Below are 16,520 nucleotides of genomic sequence, written 5' to 3'. Positions count from 1 at the left end.
GTTTTGGGACATGTGAAAAGCTTGCAGCTAGATTCTAGGAACGTGCACTATTGAAGCGTATCACCCATTGGCCTCAGATCACTGAGGATCTACAGTTCTTACAGTAGTACAGCAGCACATACAGTACTTTTCTTTAAACACATTCTTTATATCTCATATTCTTTAAAAGGAGAGCTGATGGCGGCACAGTGGGGTGGAACACAGCCTGGGTCATGCGTACGATTCCATCCCAGGGCACTTGTCTGTGTGGAGCTTGCATGTTCCTCCCCATCAGTGATCAGCTGGTGCAAAGTGTGAAGGCAGGAGGGAGACAGAGGACAACAGGAAGAGCCCTGCGAATTTGCGAGAGAGAGAGAGAGAGAGAGAGAGAGAGAGAGAGAGAGAGAGACTCTGAGCTCCACGCTCACAGCTAAGGCGACAGGTTGATGGACTCCCCAGGGGATGAACAGGAGGAGAGAGGGAAGAGGCAGAAGGAGGAAGGGAAGCTGTTTATTGAGAGCAGAGAGTTGAGATTTTCCAGTCTCCCCTCCTGGCCGTGTCCTGTTAGACAGGGCTGGAGTGTCTCCAGACACTGGTTCGACTCTCAGTAAGGTAAGACACAGGTTTTGCATGTATGATTGAGTAACTGTCCAGCTGTGGGCTTCTGTATTGGCAGCCTCTTGGCCCCAAGTGTGGCTGTTGTCCATTTCCTAAGTACGGCTGACCTTGCTTCCTGACTTGAGCTTTTTTAACCACCCCTCCTGAACGAGCTGTAATCTGGGCACTGGAGTGATCCGGCTCGCTGGGGGGGCTCAGTTTCGGTGCTCAGGTTTGTCACAGTGCTAATGGTTCAGCCTGGACTGTGTCCGCCAGAAACCCAGTCTTTCCCGTGGTGTGGATCCTGGATTTTCTGAGGAAGGGGATAAAGCGCAATCTGAGCTCAGGAGAAGCTCGGACTCACTGTGATGTAGGACCAGAGCAGCTGCACCTGCCCGGCTGTGGGCTTCACAGTGACAGGCAGGCAGACTGACAGGCATGTGGAGAGAATCAGAGACAGATGAATAGGCAGACAGACAGGCAGACAGGCAGACTGACAGGCATGTGGAGAGAATCAGAGACAGATGAATAGGCAGACAGACAGGCAGACAGGCATGAGGAGAGAATCAGAGACAGATGAATAGGCAGACAGACAGGCAGACAGGCAGGCAGATGGAGAGAATCAGAGACAGATGAATAGGCAGACAGACAGGCAGACAGGCAGACAGACAGGCAGATGGAGAGAATCAGAGACAGATGAATAGGGAGACAGACAGGCAGACAGGCATGAGGAGAGAATCAGAGACAGATGAATGGGCAGACAGGCAGATGGAGAGAATCAGAGACAGATGAATAGGCAGACAGAGGCAGACAGACAGGCAGAGAAACACAGATGCAGAACACTTTTAGAAACTGGGTGTCACTCTGCTCTGTTCAGCTTGGGGTTTCTTGCAGTGTATTTTCCTGGAAGAGCAGAAATCTCCGCAGCAGCCCTGACCCCCCAGAGAGCTCTGACTCCGCGGGTCGAGACCGGGGCCCACTCAGACTCCGGCTGCTTCACTTCAGCACCTCCAAACTGTCAGCCTTTTATTAGTGTTACACAAAATGGTTTTGAGGAAATTCTAAAAATATTCACTTTTCCCTTCCACGCTCGTGTGGCCTCCCAGCTCCGTTTCCACTCCGAAACTCTTTCCGATGACGTTCCGTCAGCAGGGTGGCTGTGGAAGGAGGTCCGTGCGGATCCGTACTGCAGCCCAGAGGGAAGGCAGTGTGTGCGCAGGCATGTGGGGGTGTTGTCATGGCAGAGAGACTGCTCCGCCGATCTCACTCGCTTGCCTGCAGCAGGACCACACTGCTCTCCAACTGAGTGTGTGTGTTCACCCCTCTGTGTGAGTCTGTGTGTGTACCCCTGTGTGTGTCCGTGTGTGTGTGTGCCTTTGTGTGTGTGTGTGTCTGTCTGTCTGTCTGTGTGTGTGTTTACCTCTGTGTGAGTCTGTGTGTGAACCCCTGTGTGTGTGTCCGTGTCTGTGTGTGTGTGTCTGTTTGTGTGTGTGCCCCTGTGTATGTGTGTTTACCTCTATGTGAGTCTGTGTGTGAACCCTTGTTGTGTGTGTGTGTGTGTGTGTGTGTGTGCCCCTGTGTGAGTCTGTGTGTGTGTGTCCATGTGTGTACCCCTGTGTGTGGATATGTTTGCACCCATGTGTATGGATGTGTATGCACACCCTTGTGTGTACAGTACATTGTGTGTCAGTGCATTCTTATGCCTGTGTGTGTGAGTTGTGATCCCACGAGTGTATGTTGTGGGCCAGTGTGTGTGTGTGTGTGTGTGTGTGTGTGTGTGTGTGTGTGCTCGTGTGTGTATGTTGTTTGCCTGTGTGTGTGTGAGTTGTGTGACTGTGTGTATGTTGTGTGCTTGTGTGTGTTACCATACTTCTGCAGGGAGCCCCTCGTGTGTGTGTGTCTAGGTGTGAGGTTTATGTAAAGGCAGTCAATCCCAGATCGATGACTTTAATGTAGGACAGTGAGTTGCCAAGCTGTTTTAGCTGATGCAGAGCCAGAACCAGCTCAATTTAATGCATTACCCTATTTAGAAAAAAAACAACCTCTCCCTCATTCACTCACTCAATTCAATTTTCAATTCAAGGTGCTTTATTAGCATGACCGATGGGTAAAATCAGTGTTGCCAAAGCAAAATAAAAAATGAAATTCACATGAAACAAAAAAAATTAAAGTAACTCTCACTCTCTCATTCATTCACCACTCCTGCACTCATTCACCCACTAACTCACCCATTCGCTCTCTCACTCATTCACCTACTCCCCCACTCATTCATTCACCCACTCATTCACTCCCCCACTCCCTCCCTCCCCCACTCATTCACTCACCGACTCAATTCAATTCAAGGTGCTTTATTAGCATGACCGATGGGTACAATCAGTGTTGCCAAAGCAAATGAAAGTAATGATATTTACATTAAACAAAACAAAAAATAGAAGTAAAATAAAATCTACAGACATATTACAGAAATTTACAACAAAGACATATCATAAAAATATTGACATATACTGTAGGCGGCTGGAGCATTATTGGGAGACAGACTCACTGTTCCTCAGGCTGTGACAGGAGATCACATACTGGGCTGCCAGTTCAACTGAGTTCCCTCCTCCCAGTAGGATTGGGACCCGTTGTGATTCTGGCAGGTGTGGGAACTCTGGGATTAGATTTCTGAATTTGGGGAAGAATGTTTCTCTAATCCCAGAGTATCTGTCACAGTGCAGTAGGAAGTGCACCTCTGTCTCTATTTCTCCCCTCTGGCAGTGGTACCACAGCCTGTCCTCTCTGGGCAGCCAGGTCTGCCTGTGTCGCCCAGTTTCTATGGCCAGGTTGTGGTCACTGAGCCTGTACTTCATCAGGGTCTACTCTCTCACTCTCTCGACTCTCTCACTCACTCATTCACTCACTCTCACACTTCCTGGCTTATTCATTCTCATCTACTCCTTCCCTCACTCAGCCACTCCCCCACTCATTTACTCACCCACCCACTCCCTCCCTCACTCCCTCCCCCACTCCCTCACTCTCTCACTCCCTCCCTCACTCCCTTCCTCTCTCACTCCCTCACTCTCTCTCTCACTCACTCCCCCACTCTCTCCCTCCCTCACTCACTCTCTCCCTCTCTCACTCCCTCCCTCACTCCCTTCCTCCCTTACTCCCTCCCTCACTCTCTCTCTCACTCACTCCCTCACTCATTCACTCACCCACTCACTCACTCACTCATTCACTCATTCACTCACTCTCACACTTCCTGGCTTATTCATTCTCATCTACTCCTTCCCTCACTCAGCCACTCCCCCACTCATTTACTCACCCACCCACTCCCTCACTCACTCACTCTCTCACTCCCTCCCTCACTCCCTTCCTCCCTCACTCCCTCTCACTCACTCCCTCCCTCACTCACTCTCTCCCTCACTCACTCATTCTCTCACTCCCTCCCTCACTCCCTCACTCCCTCCCTCCCTCCCTCCCTCCCTCCCTCCCTCACTCATGCACTCATGCACTCCCTGTCTCCCAGTCATTGTCTCTCTCTCTTACAGACCACTGCAGCAGGAATATCGACACTGAGAAGGAGCTGTAAACCCTAATCAGCCTTGAATGTCCTGCTCACGGTGTTGGATAGCTGGGTTCATATTCAGAGTTCTTAATTAGAGTCTGCAACGTTAACAGAGTGGGAAAAGGGGATAATTAAGTCGATTCCAATCGTTTTTCTTGGTTTGAAAATGACCTCCTTCCTGAAGCCCTGTGCTGCACGGTGACCTCTCTCTGTGCCCGGGCTGCTGAGACCAGAAGCATCGGCCCTCTCTAGACCCACACAGAGTACGAGAACAGGACAGCAGACCGGCACAGACCAGCAAGTCAAGTGAAAAACATTAAAGACGTCTGTCTTTTCCAGGGTTGATCAGTGCAGTACAGGCACCTGCAGCAGATAAACCCTGGACAGGATCAAACTGCTATACAAGAGGAGCCCGATCTGTATCCGTGTATTTGTCACGGAGGGATAGCCTTGGTTAGGACCCCATGAGGAGTCTTGAAGAGCGAGTAAAATAGTTTAAACAGCAAAATAGTCTAGGGTACTCATCCAAGAAAAAGGTGCACACGCCAGGGAGGTGCCAAAGACGAAATCCAGAAGCTGTAGTGTAAAGGGAAGCCTTGTCCGATCACCGGGAAGTAATATACGCGGAGCAGGAAGTGTCGCTCAACAGGTAGAGCCAACACTGGGCGAAGTGGCTACAGCGAGCAGCACTAAAGAATGCCTGGCTGGGGGTGCGCTGGCAGACGAGCAGTGTGACTGGTTATCGATGGTTCACGCCTTCCCATAATGACTGAGGCTGAGGCTTGCAGTCGGGGTGCCCTCTGGTGACAGGAAGCTGATCTCGTAACAGTACCGTATTCTTTAGTCACTGGAGGTGCAAGTGCTTTTAATGCAGTTCTGTGCCATGTGGCTTCCCCTTTGAGAATTTACTGCAGTCATCCTGCAGGAGCTCCTTTTGGTCTGTTCATGGTTTTGCCATGCTTTAATTGCTCAGCATGGTGTCCACAATAGAGGTACAGTAAGCTGTACTCCAGTGATGGACTGGGCTGACCCGACCACCCCCTGTAACGCCTTCCAGTCAGACAACGAGCTGCTGCCAAACCACACTGCAATGCCACATGTGAGCACACTCTCAATAGAGCACCTGTAGAATGTACTAAGTTGTATTGTAAATTGCAATGAGGTAATTTATTGTATCCTAATGTGAATCGAATCCCTATAAATTCCTGTCCTTCTACTCTTCTATCCCTCTTAATGAGCTCCCGGACAAAGCATTTCATTGCAGACAACACCGCTGTATGCTGGACAGTTCGTGCATTGATCAATAAGTTGATTGATAGAAAGGAAGTCTGAGGAAGTAAAGGCGCTGTTGTGCCTTCTTTGTAGCTCCAGTTACTCACTGGGACCACGTTAAATCATTAGTGATGAAGATACCCAGGAACTTGAAGCTGCTATCCATCTCTACAGCCACCCCGTTGATGTGAACAGGGGTGTGGTCCCCACCTTGCTTCCTAAAGTCGACGACCAGCTCTTTGGTTTTGCAGACGTTGAGGGAGAGATTATTCCCAAGGCACCACTCCACCAGGTTCCTGACCTCATCCCTGTTCCTGCTTATTCGGCCAACGATGGCCGCGTCTTCGGCAGATTTGCAGAGGGAGTCAGAGCTGTGTCTGGCCACACAGCCCTGAGGGGCACCTGTATGGACGGTCAGCAAGGAACAAAGCTTTCCACTGACCCTCACAGTCTGTGGTCTGCCAGTCAGGAAATCCAGAATCCAGCTGTTGACCCCCAGGTCATAAAACTACCTCCCTCCCCCCCCCCTCCCCACATTGAGCGGCGTGAAGGTGGAGAGTTTAGGGCCACACGCCTCGTGACCTGATGGCTCTGCTGCATGCAGTGAACTGCAGAACACTGCAGGGGCTGTTTGCAGCAAGGAAGATGGCTCTACCTCTGTTGCATTGCGAGGGAATCCGTGAGACGAGAGGCAGGTGAAAATCTGTGGTCGAGAAATGAGGAGTGACTGGCTGGCCAGGGAGACAGGGCCGGGCCTCTACAGCACGTCTCTTTCTCTTGCTCCTGTGTTTTGGTTTTCATGCAGCTGGAGCACTTGTCTTTGTCGATCTACTGGATTCCTGTACTGTCACACCATTTACAGCATGACATTGTTTCGCTTCATGTACGCGCACTGATTTCACTTTACTGACTGAAAACTGTCAGGACCCTGTTCCTGAGAATATTGTATGTGGGAACGTCCTTATTTACAGCAACACTATTGATAGAGTAATTGCTGGAGAGACTGGAGTGAAATAGTTTTCTCAAGAGTACAACAGCTTTGTCTCTTCTGAGATTTGAACCTGCAGCCCTCCAGTCACTATTACTCTGTAAGCTAGAGGAACACGTGTTGATGTTGATAAGTTGGTATTTTGTGTGGTGCTTTTTACGCGGTGAGAAAGAGAGCTTCCTCTTTAACCACACTGTTGTGCTGTTCAGTACACTTCCTTGATTTCGAGCCCTGTGGTAAATGTTTTGAGTGTGTAAGGACGTTGGAAATAGAGTGTGGGGACGTGTCTTCGCTGTTTCGACACCGCCAGTTCTGTTTGAGGAGCTGAGAAAATTGTCATCCCTGCCGAGCTGCAGTTAGGGGGCGCTGCTGGCGCATCCCTGCCTGCTCGAATCGAAGGAGTGGGGGAAGAGCGAGTGACCGGGGGTGGGGTGGGGTGTCCTGTCAGCGCTGGCAGGAGGGGTGACTGGCATCACAGAGGCGCAGGGAGGGAGGTATTCCCGAGAGGATCTGCGGGGAGGCCAGCCCCAGGCCCCAGGCCCCATGCCTCAGCACGTCTGCTGTCTGTCTTGTCCCACAGGGACCGAACGAGGAGGCGGTGGTGGACCAGGGGGGAACCAGCTCGGTCCTCAACATCCACTATGAGAAGGAGGAGCTAGAAGGTGAGTGAGTTGCCTGCGTGCTACACCTGTCTTCTCACCCCCAGCCAGCAGACACCCTCGTTACACTGCCCCCTGCTGGCGGGGCACACATGTTTCTGCACATCAGCAGCTGATGCTCTGCCAGATGCACTGGGGCTCCCGGGGAAAAGGAAGCAGGTCGGAGTGCCCTCTGCCATTTCTGAAGGCCCCTCCCACGACGCCACCAGGCCTGCAGCGGCGATCCGGGCAGGTGCCCCCTGGCTGGAGCCGTGGCCCAGCAGGAACTGGGGGAGAGAGGGACACGCGCTGCCCATCTGGCACGGCAGGCTCCAGCCGTGGGCACGCCCGATGTTACCCCTCCCAGGGGCAGAAGGCAGAGTGAGAGGCGGTAAAGCACGGGGGCTTCTGAAGTCGAGCAGGAAGACAACGCAGAATCCGGGGCACCGCTTAGCGAATGATGTGTGCAATAGTTCAACAAGCTGGGGAAAACCCTGCGGAAGTTTAAAACCAGCCATCACCACTTGGCGACTTCTTCCTCCCTGATTTACCCTGATTTACCTGGCTTCCCTGTTCTGATCGACGCCAGACCGTGGTGGCAGTGCGGGTGACCACGGCAGTGACAGTGAAGGCTGTGCAGTCGCTCCGGTCTGCCACAGTGCAGGGGGACACCGTGAAAGAGCTGTCACACAGCCTGGAGCAGTCCAGCGATCTGCTGTATTGACAGGCTGTTATCAGTGGGCGATCACACAGCCCCCTCCATCTCCATTCACAGTGCGAGCCTGTTTCTACACAGGTCACTGGGAGAGGAATCTCTCTCCGTCTCATCCTCCTCCTCTCTCCTCTCCTATTTTTTCTTTCTCCCTGCCTCCTCTCCCCTCATTCCTCCTATCGTCCCCTCATTCCTCCTACCCTTTCCTCTCCCCCGTCTCCTCTCCCCTCATTCCCCTCTCTCTCTCAGGTCACAGGACTCTGTATGTGGGGGTGCGGATGCCCCTGGGGAGACAGAGTCACCGACACCACCGACCCCATGGGCAGAGGCACCGCAAGCGGGAGAGAATGAGGGGCACAGCGCCAGAGGAGGGTCCCTCTCACGGTAAGAGACACACAGGACAGGCAGGGGCACTACAGACACACAGACACTGACACACAGGACAGGCAGGGGCACTACAGACACACAGACACTGACACACAGGACAGGCAGGGGCACTACAGACACACAGACACTGACACACAGGACAGGCAGGGGCACTACAGACACACAGACACTGACACACACAGGACAGGCAGGGGCACTACAGACACACAGACACTGACACACACAGGACAGGCAGGGGCACTACAGACACACAGACACTGACACACACAGGACAGGCAGGGGCACTACAGACACACAGACACTGACACACACAGGACAGGCAGGGGCACTACAGACACACAGACACTGACACACACAGGACAGGCAGGGGCACTACAGACACACAGACACTGACACACACAGGACAGGCAGGGGCACTACAGACACACAGACACTGACACACACAGGACAGGCAGGGGCACTACAGACACACAGACACTGACACACACAGGACATGCAGGGGCACTACAGACACACAGACACTGACACACAGGACAGGCAGGGGCACTACAGACACACAGACACTGACACACAGGACAGGCAGGGGCACTACAGACACACAGACACTGACACACAGGACAGGCAGGGGCACTACAGACACACAGACACTGACACACAGGACAGGCAGGGGCACTACAGACACACAGACACTGACACACACAGGACAGGCAGGGGCACTACAGACACACAGACACTGACACACAGGACAGGCAGGGTTACTACAGACACACAGAGACTGACACACACAGGACAGGCAGGGGCACTACAGACACACAGACACTGACACACACAGGACAGGCAGGGGCACTACAGACACTAACACACACAGGACAGGCAGGGGCACTACAGACACACAGACACTGACACACACAGGACAGGCAGGGGCACTACAGACACACAGACACTGACACACACAGGACAGGCAGGGGCACTACAGACACACAGACACTGACACACAGGACAGGCAGGGGCACTACAGACACACAGACACTGACACACACAGGACAGGCAGGGGCACTACAGACACACAGACACTGACACACAGGACAGGCAGGGTTACTACAGACACACAGAGACTGACACACACAGGACAGGCAGGGGCACTACAGACACACAGACACTGACACACAGGACAGGCAGGGGCACTACAGACACACAGACACTGACACACAGGACAGGCAGGGGCACTACAGACACACAGACACTGACACACAGGACAGGCAGGGGCACTACAGACACACAGACACTGACACACAGGACAGGCAGGGGCACTACAGACACACAGACACTGACACACAGGACAGGCAGGGGCACTACAGACACACAGACACTGACACACACAGGACAGGCAGGGGCACTACAGACACACAGACACTGACACACAGGACAGGCAGGGGCACTACAGACACACAGACACTGACACACACAGGACAGGCAGGGGCACTACAGACACACAGACACTGACACACAGGAAAGGCAGGGGCACTACAGACACACAGACACTGACACACAGGACAGGCAGGGGCACTACAGACACACAGACACTGACACACACAGGACAGGCAGGGGCACTACAGACACACAGACACTGACACACAGGACAGGCAGGGGCACTACAGACACACAGACACTGACACACAGGACATGCAGGGGCACTACAGACACACAGACACTGACACACAGGACATGCAGGGGCACTACAGACACACAGACACTGACACACACAGGACAGGCAGGGGCACTACAGACACACAGACACTGACACACACAGGACAGGCAGGGGCACTACAGACACACAGACACTGACACACAGGACAGGCAGGGGCACTACAGACACACAGACACTGACACACACAGGACAGGCAGGGGCACTACAGACACACAGACACTGACACACAGGACAGGCAGGGGCACTACAGACACACAGACACTGACACACAGGACAGGCAGGGGCACTACAGACACACAGACACTGACACACACAGGACAGGCAGGGGCACTACAGACACACAGACACTGACACACAGGACAGGCAGGGGCACTACAGACACACAGACACTGACACACAGGACAGGCAGGGGCACTACAGACACACAGACACTGACACACAGGACATGCAGGGGCACTACAGACACACAGACACTGACACACACAGGACAGGCAGGGGCACTACAGACACACAGACACTGACACACAGGACAGGCAGGGGCACTACAGACACACAGACACTGACACACAGGACAGGCAGGGGCACTACAGACACACAGACACTGACACACACAGGACAGGCAGGGGCACTACAGACACACAGACACTGACACACAGGACAGGCAGGGGCACTACAGACACACAGACACTGACACACAGGACAGGCAGGGGCACTACAGACACTGACACACACAGGACAGGCAGGGGCACTACAGACACACAGACACTGACACACAGGACAGGCAGGGGCACTACAGACACACAGACACTGACACACAGGACAGGCAGGGGCACTACAGACACACAGACACTGACACACAGGACAGGCAGGGGCACTACAGACACACAGACACTGACACACACAGGACAGGCAGGGGCACTACAGACACACAGACACTGACACACAGGACAGGCAGGGGCACTACAGACACACAGACACTGACACACACAGGACAGGCAGGGGCACTACAGACACACAGACACTGACACACAGGACAGGCAGGGGCACTACAGACACACAGACACTGACACACAGGACAGGCAGGGGCACTACAGACACACAGACACTGACACACACAGGACAGGCAGGGGCACTACAGACACACAGACACTGACACACAGGACAGGCAGGGGCACTACAGACACACAGACACTGACACACAGGACAGGCAGGGGCACTGCAGACACTAACACACACAGGACAGGCAGGGGCACTGCAGACACACAGACACTGACACACAGGACAGGCAGGGGCACTACAGACACACAGACACTGACACACACAGGACAGGCAGGGACACTACAGACACACAGACACTGACACACAGGACAGGCAGGGGCACTACAGACACACAGACACTGACACACAGGACAGGCAGGGGCACTACAGACACACAGACACTGACACACAGGACAGGCAGGGGCACTACAGATACTAACACACACAGGACAGGCAGGGGCACTACAGACACACAGACACTGACACACAGGACAGGCAGGGGCACTGCAGACACACAGACACTGACACACAGGACAGGCAGGGGCACTACAGACACACAGACACTGACACACAGGACAGGCAGGGACACTACAGACACACAGACACTGACACACAGGACAGGCAGGGGCACTACAGACACACAGACACTGACACACACAGGACAGGCAGGGGCACTACAGACACTAACACACACAGGACAGGCAGGGGCACTACAGACACACAGACACTGACACACACAGGACAGGCAGGGGCACTACAGACACTAACACACACAGGACAGGCAGGGGCACTACAGACACACAGACACTGACACACAGGACAGGTAGGGACACTACAGACACACAGACACTGACACACAGGACAGGCAGGGGCACTACAGACACTAACACACACAGGACAGGCAGGGGCACTACAGACACACAGACACTGACACACAGGACAGGCAGGGGCACTACAGACACACAGACACTGACACACAGGACAGGCAGGGGCACTGCAGACACACAGACACTGACACACAGGACAGGCAGGGGCACTGCAGACACACAGACACTGACACACAGGACAGGCAGGGGCACTGCAGACACACAGACCCTGACACACACAGGACAGGCAGGGGCACTACAGACACACAGACACTGACACACACAGGACAGGCAGGGGCACTACAGACACACAGACACTGACACACACAGGACAGGCAGGAGCACTACAGACACACAGACACTGACACACACAGGACAGGCAGGGGCACTACAGACACACAGACACTGACACACAGGACAGGCAGGGGCACTACAGACACACAGACACTGACACACACAGGACAGGCAGGAGCACTACAGACACACAGACACTGACACACAGGACAGGCAGGGGCACTACAGACACACAGACACTGACACACACAGGACAGGCAGGAGCACTACAGACACACAGACACTGACACACAGGACAGGCAGGGGCACTACAGACACACAGACACTGACACACACAGGACAGGCAGGGGCACTACAGACACACAGACACTGACACACAGGACAGGCAGGGGCACTACAGACACACAGACACTGACACACACAGGACAGGCAGGGGCACTACAGACACTAACACACACAGGACAGGCAGGGGCACTACAGACACACAGACACTGACACACACAGGACAGGCAGGGGCACTACAGACACACAGACACTGACACACAGGACAGGCAGGGGCACTACAGACACACAGACACTGACACACAGGACAGGCAGGGGCACTACAGACACACAGACACTGACACACAGGACAGGCAGGGGCACTACAGACACACAGACACTGACACACAGGACAGGCAGGGGCACTACAGACACACAGACACTGACACACACAGGACAGGCAGGGGCACTACAGACACACAGACACTGACACACAGGACAGGCAGGGGCACTACAGACACACAGACACTGACACACACAGGACAGGCAGGGGCACTACAGACACACAGACACTGACACACACAGGACAGGCAGGGGCACTACAGACACACAGACACTGACACACAGGACAGGCAGGGGCACTACAGACACACAGACACTGACACACACAGGACAGGCAGGGGCACTACAGACACACAGACACTGACACACACAGGACAGGCAGGGGCACTACAGACACACAGACACTGACACACACAGGACAGGCAGGAGCACTACAGACACACAGACACTGAAACACAGGACAGGCAGGGGCACTACAGACACACAGACACTGACACACAGGACAGGCAGGGGCACTACAGACACACAGACACTGACACACACAGGACAGGCAGGGGCACTACAGACACACAGACACTGACACACAGGACAGGCAGGGGCACTACAGACACACAGACACTGACACACAGGACAGGCAGGGGCACTACAGACACACAGACACTGACACACACAGGACAGGCAGGGGCACTACAGACACACAGACACTGACACACAGGACAGGCAGGGGCACTACAGACACACAGACACTGACACACACAGGACAGGCAGGGGCACTACAGACACACAGACACTGACACACAGGACAGGCAGGGGCACTACAGACACACAGACACTGACACACAGGACAGGCAGGGGCACTACAGACACACAGACACTGACACACACAGGACAGGCAGGGGCACTACAGACACACAGACACTGACACACAGGACAGGCAGGGGCACTACAGACACACAGACACTGACACACAGGACAGGCAGGGGCACTACAGACACACAGACACTGACACACACAGGACAGGCAGGGGCACTACAGACACACAGACACTGACACACACAGGACAGGCAGGGGCACTACAGACACACAGACACTGACACACAGGACAGGCAGGGGCACTACAGACACACAGGCACTGACATACACAGGACAGGCAGGGGCACTACAGACACACAGACACTGACACACACAGGACAGGCAGGGGCACTACAGACACACAGACACTGACACACACAGGACAGGCAGGGGCACTACAGACACACAGACACTGACACACAGGACAGGCAGGGGCACTACAGACACACAGACACTGACACACACAGGACAGGCAGGGGCACTACAGACACACAGACACTGACACACACAGGACAGGCAGGGGCACTACAGACACACAGACACTGACACACAGGACAGGCAGGGGCACTACAGACACACAGACACTGACACACACAGGACAGGCAGGGGCACTACAGACACACAGACACTGACACACAGGACAGGCAGGGGCACTACAGACACACAGACACTGACACACACAGGACAGGCAGGGGCACTACAGACACATAGACACTGACACACACAGGACAGGCAGGGGCACTACAGACACACAGACACTGACACACACAGGACAGGCAGGGGCACTACAGACACACAGACACTGACACACAGGACAGGCAGGGGCACTACAGACACACAGACACTGACACACACAGGACAGGCAGGGGCACTACAGACACACAGACACTGACACACAGGACAGGCAGGGGCACTACAGACACACAGACACTGACACACACAGGACAGGCAGGGGCACTACAGACACACAGACACTGACACACAGGACAGGCAGGGGCACTACAGACACACAGACACTGACACACAGGACAGGCAGGGGCACTACAGACACACAGACACTGACACACACAGGACAGGCAGGGGCACTACAGACACACAGACACTGACACACAGGACAGGCAGGGGCACTACAGACACACAGACACTGACACACAGGACAGGCAGGGGCACTACAGACACACAGACACTGACACACACAGGACAGGCAGGGGCACTACAGACACACAGACACTGACACACACAGGACAGGCAGGGGCACTACAGACACACAGACACTGACACACAGGACAGGCAGGGGCACTACAGACACACAGGCACTGACACACACAGGACAGGCAGGGGCACTACAGACACACAGACACTGACACACACAGGACAGGCAGGGGCACTACAGACACACAGACACTGACACACACAGGACAGGCAGGGGCACTACAGACACACAGACACTGACACACAGGACAGGCAGGGGCACTACAGACACACAGACACTGACACACACAGGACAGGCAGGGGCACTACAGACACACAGACACTGACACACAGGACAGGCAGGGGCACTACAGACACACAGACACTGACACACACAGGACAGGCAGGGGCACTACAGACACACAGACACTGACACACAGGACAGGCAGGGTTACTACAGACACACAGAGACTGACACACACAGGACAGGCAGGGGCACTACAGACACACAGACACTGACACACACAGGACAGGCAGGGGCACTACAGACACACAGACACTGACACACACAGGACAGGCAGGGGCACTACAGACACACAGACACTGACACACACAGGACAGGCAGGGGCACTACAGACACTGACACACAGGACAGGCAGGGACACTACAGACACACAGACACTGACACACAGGACAGGCAGGGGCACTACAGACACTGACACACAGGACAGGCAGGGACACTACAGACACACAGACACTGACACACAGGACAGGCAGGGGCACTACAGACACTGACACACAGGACAGGCAGGGGCACTACAGACACACAGACACTGACACACAGGACAGGCAGGGTTACTACAGACACACAGAGACTGACACACACAGGACAGGCAGGGGCACTACAGACACACAGACACTGACACACACAGGACAGGCAGGGGCACTACAGACACACAGACACTGACACACACAGGACAGGCAGGGGCACTACAGACACACAGACACTGACACACACAGGACAGGCAGGGGCACTACAGACACTGACACACAGGACAGGCAGGGACACTACAGACACACAGACACTGACACACAGGACAGGCAGGGACACTACAGACACACAGACACTGACACACAGGACAGGCAGGGGCACTACAGACACTGACACACAGGACAGGCAGGGACACTACAGACACACAGACACTGACACACAGGACAGGCAGGGGCACTACAGACACTAACACACACAGGACAGGTAGGGGCACTGCAGACACACAGACACTGACACACAGGACAGGCAGGGGCACTGCAGACACACAGACACTGACACACAGGACAGGCAGGGGCACTACAGACACACAGACACTGACACACAGGACAGGCAGGGGCACTACAGACACACAGACACTGACACACAGGACAGGCAGGGGCACTACAGACACACAGACACTGACACACAGGACAGGCAGGGGCACTACAGACACACAGACACTGACACACACAGGACAGGCAGGGGCACTACAGACACACAGACACTGACACACACAGGACAGGCAGGGGCACTATAGACACACAGACACTGACACACAGGACAGGCAGGGACACTACAGACACACAGACACTGACACACAGGACAGGCAGGGGCACTACAGACACACAGACACTGACACACACAGGACAGGCAGGGGCACTACAGATACTAACACACACAGGACAGGCAGGGACACTACAGACACACAGACACTGACACACAGGACAGGCAGGGACACTACAGACACACAGACACTGACACACAGGACAGGCAGGGGCACTACAGACACACAGACACTGACACACACAGGACAGGCA

General features: G+C 54.4%; 1 protein-coding gene across 4 annotated transcripts in view; it reads left to right on the top strand.

Annotated features, from left to right (window-relative positions):
- The window catches only part of LOC148678426 (electroneutral sodium bicarbonate exchanger 1-like), a 60,524-nt gene that overhangs the window by 10,676 nt on the left and 33,328 nt on the right, over positions 1-16,520 (top strand). For all 4 annotated transcript variants that reach the window (XR_015939158.1, XR_015939157.1, XM_088633513.1 and 1 more), the window contains exons 2-3: positions 6,964-7,045; positions 7,983-8,117. Coding sequence is in view for 2 of the 4 variants with exons in the window: in XM_088633513.1 (XP_088489639.1) it covers positions 6,964-7,045; positions 7,983-8,117 (217 nt within the window). In the remaining 2 variants the exon portion in view is untranslated. The remainder of the gene's footprint in view (positions 1-6,963; positions 7,046-7,982; positions 8,118-16,520) is intronic.

This window comes from Lepisosteus platostomus, chromosome 1, assembly GCF_059453375.1.
Source record: "Lepisosteus platostomus isolate fLepPlt1 chromosome 1, fLepPlt1.hap1, whole genome shotgun sequence".
Taxonomy (NCBI): Eukaryota; Metazoa; Chordata; class Actinopteri; order Semionotiformes; family Lepisosteidae; genus Lepisosteus; species Lepisosteus platostomus.
The sequence above is the reverse complement of the archived record's forward strand: the minus strand, read 5'-3'. Positions and strand labels throughout refer to the sequence as shown.